Source organism: Nelumbo nucifera, chromosome 8, assembly GCF_055504915.1.
Source record: "Nelumbo nucifera cultivar China Antique chromosome 8, China Antique-T2T, whole genome shotgun sequence".
NCBI classification, from domain to species: domain Eukaryota; kingdom Viridiplantae; phylum Streptophyta; class Magnoliopsida; order Proteales; family Nelumbonaceae; genus Nelumbo; species Nelumbo nucifera.
In genome coordinates, this window is record NC_142656.1 from 51,161,836 (window position 1) to 51,173,167 (window position 11,332).

Consider the following 11,332-nt stretch of genomic DNA (forward strand, 5'->3'; position numbering starts at 1 on the left):
AACCAATTATTAATTGGAATAAGGGTCAAAACCGATTGCACCCAATTAATCTTGTTCATTAGTTTCTTTTTTGATAATTATTGGGAGGAGCTACACAAAACCGCGGGGGTGGGGTACGCAGGTGAGTGGAGATCATCCTTGTCATCCCGTGAGTCAAGGAGGAGACGGGGTCTAGGCAAACTGGGTCACGCGTTTGCCGGGCTGACCTGATTGATCAAACCAGTGAGTTATGGTGAGAAGGCCAGCCGGTTTGCTTGGCGTCGTTTCTTTTTCCTGAGGCAAGTGATGCATGTCGGCATGCAGATGGGGCCATAGAGGAGGTGGTCACTGCATAGCCGTTGGATTGGGTGTTGATCTGGGTCATCCATTCTTTTATAAATAGGGGTCTTAGTCACACATTTCCTCCTCATTCGCTCCTGATTGCATTTGCTTCCAAGACCCTTGTTTCCTAGAGCCCCCGTCTTTACCTCTCGCCATGTCTTACTCCAATTCTAGCCTAGTATGCTATGAACTCATGGATCTCTCGAGGGCAAGCTCATTCCGAACCCCTTCACCCGTCAGCTCCGGTTGAGACATATCAATTGTCAAGATCCTAGCCCTATGTCGAGAGGTCAAGGTGCTGAGGGAGAGGGTTTGCCCCGGTGACGCCGAGTGTAGTCGAAGGGGTGAAAGGGGTGAGTACTTTCCCTGTGAGAGTGTCGGATCTGTGATGCCTAGGGAGGCCGAGGGTCCCCCCCGGTGGTAGAGGGGGAACTGGGTCCTAAGCCCAGTCCAAGGACGGTGGTCGAGTTCGCCACCTAAGGGGTGCACATATAGCGTCTGCCATGCTCAGAGCATGACAACATCTTAGACTTAGACTAGGTGAGATCCCTAGCTAAGAGGAACTACATCCCTTGGTCCTATAGACCAAGGGTCCTTGACACTAGTGATCGGTCGTGGACGCCGGAGGAGGGGAAGATATGTGTCTACCATCACTTCCTGGAGTTTGGCCTCAGAATCCCCCTTCATCCATTGATCTTGGAGCTATTGAAGTGGTATGGGATCACCCTTAGCCAATTAGCCTCAAATGCCCTTAGGACCATTATTGCCATGCTGGTGGTGGCTTGGCTTCGGGACTTAGACCTAACGCCGAAGGTGTTCCCAGCTCTTTTTGTGTCGAGAGAACGTACTACTGAGGATGACATGTATTATTTCCATCCTCGGAGAGGTCGACCTATAGACAACCCTTCGTCTATCCACAACTAGAAGAGCAAGTTTTTCTTTGTCTTCTATTTCGAGGATTGGTCTTTTAAGTCCAGTTGGGGGGAGATCTACCTGTCTACCGAGAAGCCTTAGATTGTTCTTTGGGACGATGAAGCCGCCGTAGTAACCATCTTCTCATGTTGAGGATGCTCTAGGCCATGCCCCTAGTGGAGGTCGAGCTTCTTTTGGTTTTTGCGGGGCTCAAATCTGCTCCCCTCAATAGGAGAAGTCCTATTTTTGGCACTTTCACACGTCGGCTTTCACTTTACTTGGAGGTACTAACTCTTTGCTTCTTCTTACAGAGATGCCATTGGATGCAAAGCAAATGTTGCTAAAGAGCACTATGGCAAGGAAGAAGACCCTGACTGAGGGGCCATCAGAAGGACAAACGTTGAGGAGGCTCACGCATGGAGAGATGTCGAGGAGGTTGACTGATGGGGCACTTGCGCGCATGGAGAGAAGTTTTGTTCTTGCCAAGAGGAAGAGGCCAGCGGATGGAGGTCAGTAGAAGGAAACCGGTAGGAAGAGGCTGTCTGAGGCACCGAATGTGACCCTAATGATGAAACTGGTGCACAGGGACCACCTTGTCAAGGGCGGCGGTCGAAGGAAGGACACTCTCATCGCTTCGAGGAGGCCTTCGACTAAGGAGCCTACAACCGGACCTTCATCTACCCCCCTTCTACGTCAGAGCTGGCTAAGGAGGGGAAGTGCCTTGCACGGGATTTCTAGCCCAAGTGCAACGCTTGTGAGGGCAACTCCATCCATGCCAAGGGGGTCAGCCGGGCTCTGGTGAAGGGGATGATCTCCTAGGGGGATCGTCTCGGTATGGTGCAAACTAGCCCCTTTATCGTCTGGGATCAGGGGCTTGACTTCCTGGCCGAGGTAAGCTTCGACTAACTCTTAACTTGCTTTTCTTCTTGCTTTTCTTCTTCTTTACTTGAAGAAGACAGACCTAGAGCGAGCTCGCCTTAACGAGGTTGTGCTGGAGGCCCACAAAAGGGCTGGAGGATGAGGCTCAGGCGACAGAGGCAATGTTGCGGGCAATGGAGCCCGGGGCCAACTATCAAAATGTCATCCTTGCTTTGAGGAAGACGCCAAAGTACTAGAAGTTTTTGGCCAACTATGCTGCCAAGGCCTACCTAGAAGGCATTGAGGACACCAAGAAGGCACTAGTGAAGCTACTGCAAGACTTCCAAGTGGACAAGCTAAGAGTGCTCCCTGATTCCCTTCCCTTCGAGGTTGCTTCCGAGGTCCCTACTGATATTGCTACTGTCAAGGACTCTGTTGCCCCTCCAGCCGAGGGTGGTGCATAGGCGGCCCAATCTCTTGATGTGCTTTCTCCTTTTTGTTTGTACATCTTTTTGTAAAGAGGGCTCGACCTCCCCATCAAAGGCCGAGACTTTTTGTTATTGTTGAACATTGAATATTTAATGAAATACTTTTTGCATATCTTGTAACTTTGTGTATCTCCTTTTTTTTTAATGATGGGTCTATGACCCCCCCCCTTTCGAGAGGTCACAAGTTGCAAAAGTTACTACCCTAAGTGGCTCGTTACTTAGTTTCTCATTTTAAGAAGTTAAAGGGCGCTAGCTAAGGCCGAGCTGGTATGGGCCCCTCTCCTCATCACGGGGGGCTACCATTAGCTCTCCTAGCTTTGATCCTTCGAGGATCGATTAGGCAAGGCCGAGGTGATCGTGGTTGCATTATGTCTGACTTATCGCGGCAAAGGGCCGAGGTGGCCTGATGCCGCCAAGGTGCTTGGGGAGAAGGGCCGAGGTGGCCTAGTGCCGTCGAGGTGCTTGGGGTGAAGAGTCAAGGTGGCCCGGTGCTGCCGAGGTGCTCAGGATGAAGGGTAGATGTTGGCCGACTTGACTAACTTTTATAGAATTGCCCTGGGGGTTGTCCTTCAGGGGGCCAACGTTATGGAGGCGCACTTGTAGGTGGCCCTAGCATTCTTGAGGTTGAAGGGCATGACTCTATAGCAATAAGTGTCATGCTCAGTGATGGACAAGGTCTTCTCCTCATCCTCAAGGTGCATCTTGATCTGGTTGTATCTGGAGAAGGCATCCATGAAGCTAAGTAGCCCGTATCCTACAGTGGCGTCAACTAGGTGGTCTATCCTTGGCAAAGGAAAACTGTCTTTGGGGCAGGCTTGGTTGAGGTTTGTGAAGTCAATACAGATCTGCCACTTCCCATTAACTTTCTTTATCATAACCACATTTGACAACCAGTTAGGGTAATGTATCTTTCGAATGTAGCTTGCATTGAGTAGCTTGCCAAATTCCTCTCCATTGGCCTTCCAATGCTCTAGTGCAAAGTTCCTCTTTCTCTACTAAACTAGCTTAGAGCTCAGGTCCACACTTAGCCTGTCAGTAATGACCAAAGGGTCAATTCTGACTATATCAGTGACAAACCAAGAAAAGACATCGGCATTGGTTCTAAGGAAACTTGCTAGTTCAGATAGGCTTTCCTACGGAAGATTGGACCCGATGCAGACTGTTTTCTTGGGCTCAGCCTTGTCTAGGGCAGGACGTTTTTGTTCTTGCCTTTCAGTGCTGCCACATAACACCAGGAACTCATTCATCCTCGTCACCTACTGAAGTTTTGTCCCTACTGTGACAGGTAGGGTGATTCTTCCTTCCGGCCTAACAATTTGCCAGAGAAGTCGATGAGTGGAACATCGGCTGGATGAAGGTTCTTGGGCACTAGCTTCATCTTCTCAAAAGCTTCATGGAAGAGGATGTCAGCCGAAGACCCACTATCCACCAGGATCCTCTTCACCATGAAGTTTGTTACGACGACCGAGATCATGAGCTTGCCATCGTGGGGGACTGTGACCCCCTTTAAGTCCTCGTCTTTGAAGGTAAGGGCTTCTTTCTACTTCAGTTTCTTGGGGGTCGACCCATGGATGTTGAGTTTCCTGGCATAGGCCTTTCAGGCTAAGGCCGAAGCCCCACCCGAGGCTATGCCCCCCACTATGACGTCGATGACACCAGCAAGTTGCTGTTGTGGCTGCGAGGACGAGACCCCGGCCTCGCACCCGACATACTGCTTAAGGTGGGCATGGTAGATGAGGGACTCTCTTGTTTTTCAACTCATAGTAGTCCTCGATGTCGTGGCCGATGTTGTAGTGGTACTTGTAGGACTGTAGACTCTCTCCGCACTTCTGCTCAACGGGCATCAGGGAGATGACACTCTTCTGGCACCATTTACTGTTGATGAAGTGGGTGAGGAAAAGGTTGGAAAATTGATCCTACGAGCTAACAGAGCGAGGAGGGAGACTAGAGAACCAACACCGAGCTGCCCCCTTGAAGGTCGCTTGGAAAGTCCAGCATGTCAGGGCATCAGAGTACCCATAGAAGAGCATTGGTGCCTTGAAACCTTCCAAGTGGTCATCAGGGTTAGTCGTCCCATCATACATTTCCAATCTTTAAAGTGTGGGGGAAGAGGTCTGGAGATGATGTCCGAGGTGAATGCATCCATCCTTCTGGATGGATGGTTTTGGCTGGCCGAGGCTTCAGCTTGGATCTCTTTGACTTGGTGAAGCTCATCCTTGATGGCTCTGAGCTAGGCTTGCAGGTCCTCGATTTGTGGGCCAAGTGGATCCTATGCCCCATCCCGGTCTTTGCATACTCGATGGGGGTCGGCCTGGACCCTCAAGTGCTCAAATGAGGGGCCACGTTTATTCCTTTTGGCTCGCTAATTGTTTAGGTATCAGAGGTTTGAGACCCATGAGGAAGAGGCGCGACGCCGGCCCTCAACCATCGAGAAGGGACTGTGGTGGTCAAACTGCCGACCTTCGTCCCGAGGGTTCTCTCTTTGGTGGCATGATGTTGTTCAAAGTCTCAGCCATCGTCGCGAGACTGTGCTAATTCTTCCCCCCTTTGACTGGGGGGTCTTGAGGTTCTTGGTGGTTGGCTACAGTGTCGGTTGCTATCGGATTCAGAAGGATTGGCTCGGTGGGAGTTGGCAGGGCCGAGGGCAAGCAGGTCTGTGGATTTGTGCTTGCCTTGGTGGCCTGAGCTCCTGGCGGGTGACTGCCCTAGGGATGGCTTCCCACCTGGGGGTACGCCTCATCAACCGATTGGGTGCGGTGGTCCAGCCGGTCGATGACCGCTTGGAGTTGTTCTGTTGTAACCAGGTTCTAGAAATTCCTGGTGTTCCTCACCATGTTAGCTGAGGCTTAGGAGTCGGTCGATTCTTTTAGTTTTAAGTTGAGTTGAGGGAAGTCTTAGTGATGTTCCCATAAACGGTGCCAATTGTCGATGCTTGGAATATTTGAGGAAGTCCGAGGTTTGAGGTCTGAGGTCCGAGGACTTGTAAGTCATTCCTGCAAGGAGGAGAGCATCAGAGACCTTGGGTGAAAACCTGAGGCGAGGACTCTGACGGTCAAGTTAGTTGAGAGATGTAGGGTGGGCGAGGTCCGAGGTGGGACACCCAGACGAGGCCACAAGAGAGTAGGAGATCTCAAATACTAACAAGAGAGTTTGAGTTCCAGATCCTTGGGGTCACCTCCTATTTATACTCGAGGTCGCTTGGGGGCTGCAAATCCTCGATGATCAAGATGGAGTTTGTACGTAGGGAACACGACCATCTTAAGCCGCCAAGTGACTCCGCAAAGCTCGCCAATTCGTACATTATTAGGAATTTTGAAGGATTGCGTTGATGAATTAACTAAAGTTAGCTTGCTAGCAAGAGAATTTTCCAACTAGCAAGATTTTTATCCATTTTATCATTGAGAATTTAAATACCTCTTTAGAGACTTTCCCATCAATAATAAGAGCACCAAGGTACATTTTATTTTGTCTCAAGGGGGATTTTGACAATTTTGGACATTATTTTTTGATGTCTATTGGGCCTGGTGTTGAATCACCCTTGAGGTGGCAAAATCGTTGTGTCCTGGGTTAATGAACCGAGACTGATAGATCTTCATGTGTTCCTATCTCCGGCCTCTCAATTGGGCCCAATTGGTGTTCTTCATGGTTCCTTGTGCCTGTCTTGGGTTCTCACCCGTGAAGTAAGGATGCTTCTTCTGCTAGAATTTTTCTTCCCATTAACCACTATCCATCCTTCATTCAAGTTTTAATTCTTTAAAGTTGATTTTGCACTGGTAGTACTTGTGAACTCTCCAACCGTACGATGCACATAGGTCATGTACATTTTCATAGAAAACTCGTAAGGTATCCTCATGATCTTCCGAGGTGAGTGGAATGTCAAGTATGAAAGGTTTACTAAGATTAACATTTTGTGAGTGTTTATATCAAGTTTCAGCACTACCCCAATTTAATGAATATTTGTTTTGCTCTCCAAATTCCATTCACGAGCCTTATTGGTGAGGACCTTGAGGGGTTTAGACTTTCCAAGAAATTTGGAGAAGAGGCATAATGTCCATTTGTCCTCCCATTTTCATTTTATTTTTCAGCTCATCAATGTTGATGGCCCGGGCCACTTTCGAAGTTCCAATTGTCCTATTTTCTGGAGCAGATTCAACTTTCTTGAGTTATCATTAGCTACTTTCTAATTGTGTCCGTATATGTTTTCATCTTTTGAGAGAGCTTTGCATCATGTTAACCCTTCCTCTCGTCATTTTTACTTAAGTTATTGACTTCAACCATATGGGGGAAGTACTTCGGCCCACCAAGCAAAAACGTCCAACTACAGTCCAACCACAGCCCTAAGGGAGGCTCCAAAAAGGCGGCTGACTTTAGAGAAGAAGGAGGCCAAAAAGAAAAGAAAAAAAGGGAATTAGGGTTCGAACCCCTGAAGACAAATTCCAGAGGAGAAGTGCTAGAGAAGGAAGAAAATGCTGCTGAATGCAAATCGAAGAGGGAATTGAAGATTGATGCAGAGATCCTAGGTTGTCTTCTTCTTTGATTCTACGAATTCGGTAACCTAGATTCAATTAGGGTTTAATGGGTGTTCTTTGTTGAATCTTTCTTCCTTTCTATTATTTGAACCATGGTGGATGTTAATTTAGATATGTAATTAATCATTTAATGTTGTTCGATTGATTGTGATTCATTCTTGGGATTTCTTGATTAGGGTTTTCGATTAATAGAGTAATCTTGGCCGAATTATTCTTGTTTCTTAGATTACTTGAATTGCTTGAGAAAGGGTTTAGGTAATCAGATCAACTGATCAAGAAAACGGATTGAATGCATCTTAGAGATAACATGCATGACTCGTTTGGCATTCATTCAATAAAATGTGTTTTCTTCGAATTCTTTGTTCTTAATGCATCTATAGAGATTAAATTCTTGATAAAAATATAGGAATTGTTGCGCATAGATAGAGTGGGCTGTGCTCGAAAGAGGCTGCTCATACAACTAGGAATTATCCAACCCATGAATTAATTCAATTTCAGTTGGATAGCTTAATGGTTTAATTGCTGAGCCGATTCTGCTAGTATTTGCATGCAACATTTCTTCTCATTGCTTAAGGTGGTTTAATCCGAAAATACTTAGGGTAGTTTTCCAATTAGGAGTTAAGTTTATTTCTGTTTAACCTTTCAGATTGTCAAATAACAAAAGGCTGATTCAGTACTAGTAGTTGTTGGATCAATCCTTGTGGGAACGATACTCTACTCATCATTATATTACTTGATTGGCTAGTGCATTTACGAGTGTCTTCTAAAGCCACCAAGTTTTTGGCACTGTTGCCGAGGATTTATCACAACAATATTATGAACAATCTACTGTTGTTAATCTGATTTTGTACAATATGTTCATGATATGTGTGTATTAGTATCTTTATGACTTTGACTTGTACAGTTTATGACATGCAGAAGTGAAAAGGAAAGCATCACCTATGATCCAGAGATTGAACGAACTCTCCGTGGCCACCTTAGAGCTTTTGCGCAAGGGAAAGCTGAAGGTACAGAGATGGCCGAACAAAGGACCATGATGGACTATGCCAAACCAACCCTCATCGGGGCAGCTTCGAGCATTGTGAGACCAACAATAGTTGTTAACAACTTTGAGATTAAACCAACAATCATTCAGATGATCCAGAACATAGTTTAATTCTACGGCTTAGCTAATGAAGATCCAAACACTCACATCGCCAACTTCTTGGAGATTTGTGACACATTCAAGCACAATGGAGTTAGTGATGATGCGGTGAAGATCAAATTATTTCCGTTCTAATTGAAGGACAAGGCTAAGACTTGGCTGAACTCTCTACCAACTGGGTCGATCTCTACTTGGGATGAAATGGCCAACCGCTTCCTATCCAAGTATTTACTTCTGTCCAAGACTGCAAAGATGAGGAATGATATCACCACCTTCTCTCAACAGGACGGGGAGTCATAGTATGAGTCATGGGAGCGTTACAAGGAATTACTGAGGAAGGTCCCTCATCATGGACTTCCCGTATGGCTGCAAGTTTAGACATTTTATAATGGGTTGACCGAAGCAAATAAGACTATTATGGACACTGCAGCTGGGGGATCGATTAACAACAAGACATCTAAAGTTGCCCATGCACTCATTGAGGAGATGGCTGCAAACAACTATCAGTGGCATTCTGAGAGAGCCCAAGTTAGGAGACAACCCGGTCTTCACAATGTAGACACCTACAGCACTATCTACACAAACCAGTGCCCTCAGCAAGAAGATAGATGAAATACAGTTGGCAACCATGCATGTTCAGACCGTAGCCTATGAATGGTGTGGGGGAGGTCATATCAGCACCGAATGTCAAGTTGGAAATCAGTTCATGTAGTCCCTCGAGCAAGTAGATTTTGTAGGAATCTTCAAAGGCAGCAAGGCAATCAGTACCCTCGTGCATTTAACCCCGGATGGAGGAACCACCCAAATCTGTCTTGGTCAAATCAAAATGCAGTGAAACCATTCCCTCAAAATTTCACTCAGCTAGAAAAGAAATCTAATCTAGAGGAGCTGATAACCAAGTTCATATCAAGTGCAGAAACGAGATTTCAGAACCAAGAAGCATCGATCAAGAACTTGGAGACTCAAGTGGGGCAGTTGGCACAGATGATATCTTCTAGAGTCCAAGGCGCTTTACCCAGCAATACCGAAGCAAATCCAAGAGAACAGGTGCAAGCCATTACCTTGAGGAGTGGTAAGGTGTTGCAAGAGGTGGAGAAGAAAGCAAAGGAAGAAGGTAAGATGGGTGCAACCCTAGAACCTGAAAAGAAGGAGAAAGAGCAGTCTGAATCAAAGAAAATGACAAGCTAACAGCGACAAGTACATTTCCCAATAGACTTAAGTGACAAAAATTGGAAAAGGAATTCAGTAAGTTTCATGAAATTTTCAAGAGTTTACATATTAACATTCCTTTTGCAGATGCCTTAGCCCAGATGCTGCACTATGCAAAATTCTTGAAGGAAATCTTGGCGAACAATCGGAAACTGGGAGACGTGGCTATAGTTGCATTGAATGAAGAATGCTCAGCAATCCTCCTCAACAAGATGCCTCAGAAACTGAAAGACCCAAGGAGTTTCACTATTCTTTGCACTATAGGCAGTTTGAAAATTAACAAGGCATTGTGTGATTTAGGAGCTAGTATAAATCTGATGCCCTATTCGGCTTTTAAGAAATTAAGGTTGGGTGAACCCCAACCCACTAGAGTTGCATTGCAATTAGCTGATAGGTCCATCAAGCATCCTAGGGGAATCATAGAAGATGTACTTGTAAAGGTTGACAATTCATTTTTCCCGTGGATTTCATAGTTTTAGACATGCAAGAGGATGTTGATGTCCCACTTACCCTAGGGTGACCCTTTCTAGCTATAGGAAAGGCAATGATTGATGTCCAACAAGGGCAACTCATTCTTAGGATTCAAGATGAGGAAGCAATTTTTAAAATGTCTGATGCTATGAAATGTGCACCTTCTAGTGATAATTCATGTTATATGATAGATGTCATTGATTATGCGGTTGCTGGCTATTTTTAGGTTAACAGGTCAGCCAATCCCCTTGAGCTATGCATACAAGATGGAGAAGCCATAATGGGAGAAAACGAAGAGACTCAAAGCATGGTAGCATACTTGAATGCCAATCTGCAGTTTCAAGGGAAGGGGTTCCTCATGTTGGAGAGCTGGCACAAACCCTCGATGCCAAAAAGCAAGCCTTCAATCGAAGAGCCGCCCACCCTTGAGCTGAAGCAACTCCCACCGCATCTGGAGTATGCTTTCTTAGAAGCACCTTTAGCCCTACCAGTGATCATATCAGCAGCCTTGTCCCCTTTGTAGAAGGAAAAACTGTTATGGGTGCTACGGGAACACAAGACAGCTTTGGCTTGGAAGATTGCAGATATCAAGGGAATTAATCCATCCTTATGCACCCATAAAATTCTAATGGAAGATGGAAGCAAGCCCACAGTTCAGCCCCAAAGGCGCCTGAACCCGAAAATGAAGGATGCAGTGAAGGCAGAAGTTATCAAGCTATTAGACGCAGGTATCATCTACCCAATCTCTGATAGCTCATGGGTGAGCCCCGTCCAAGTGGTGCCAAAGAAAGGAGGCATGACTATAGTGCGCATTGATTACAGAAGATTAAACGAAGCCACACGCAATGATCATTTCCCTCTACCCTTCATTGAACAAATGCTAGAGAGGCTAGCCGGACATGAGTTCTATTATTTCTTTGATGGGTACTCGGGCTATAATCAGATTCCGATTTCATTAGAAGATCAGGAGAAGACCACCTTCACATATCCCTACGATACCTTTGCCTACAGGAGGATGCCATTCGAGTTATGTAATAATCCAACAACATTCCAGAGGTGCATGATGGCTATATTTTCTGATATGGTTGAGAAGTTTATGGAGATCTTCATGGATGATTTTTCAATCTTTGGCTCTTCTTGAAAGAATGGTAGGATCCATCGAATGAATGCTAGAAAGGTTGTGGAATCGGTGGGCAAATTTCAAAAATTTCCTACCTTTCTTCCAACTAGGAATCATTGTCCCGGATTTTAGAATCAATTATTCAAGGATCAATTCAAACCAACCAGACCAGATCTGAACCAAAGAACAAGGGAAGGGTTATATCTGATACGGATAATGAAAATCTCCTAATGTCGGTGTTCATGCCCAAAGAGAGGTCCAAGATCCGCTCCCATTGAAG

The 11,332-nt window shown here is 45.9% G+C and overlaps 1 protein-coding gene and 1 non-coding gene across 2 annotated transcripts; one reads left to right on the forward strand and one right to left on the reverse strand.

Annotated features, from left to right (window-relative positions):
• Positions 1–8,501: 8,501 nt before the first annotated feature.
• LOC148790003 (small nucleolar RNA R71) lies at positions 8,502–8,608 on the reverse strand. Its single transcript, XR_016079940.1, has one exon. It is a non-coding gene; the product is annotated as a small nucleolar RNA R71 (small nucleolar RNA).
• A 328-nt stretch (positions 8,609–8,936) lies between these two features.
• On the forward strand, positions 8,937–10,455 carry LOC148790004 (uncharacterized). The gene is made up of 3 exons (XM_088893843.1): positions 8,937–9,366; positions 9,549–9,901; positions 10,159–10,455. The coding sequence occupies exons 1-3, from the start codon at positions 8,937–8,939 to the stop codon at positions 10,453–10,455; spliced, it is 1,080 nt and encodes a 359-aa protein (XP_088749969.1).
• The last annotated feature ends 877 nt before the right edge of the window (positions 10,456–11,332 follow it).

Excerpts from the sequence above, each read along its gene's own strand:
- LOC148790004 (XM_088893843.1), top strand. The coding sequence starts at position 8,937 with ATGTCAAGTTGGAAATCAGTTCATGTAGTCCCTCGAGCAAGTAGATTT. Across the intron at positions 9,367-9,548 it reads GAAGAAAGCAAAGGAAGAAG|ATGCCTTAGCCCAGATGCTG; the intron begins GTAAGATGGGTG and ends TTCCTTTTGCAG. Across the intron at positions 9,902-10,158 it reads TAGAAGATGTACTTGTAAAG|GTTAACAGGTCAGCCAATCC; the intron begins GTTGACAATTCA and ends GGCTATTTTTAG.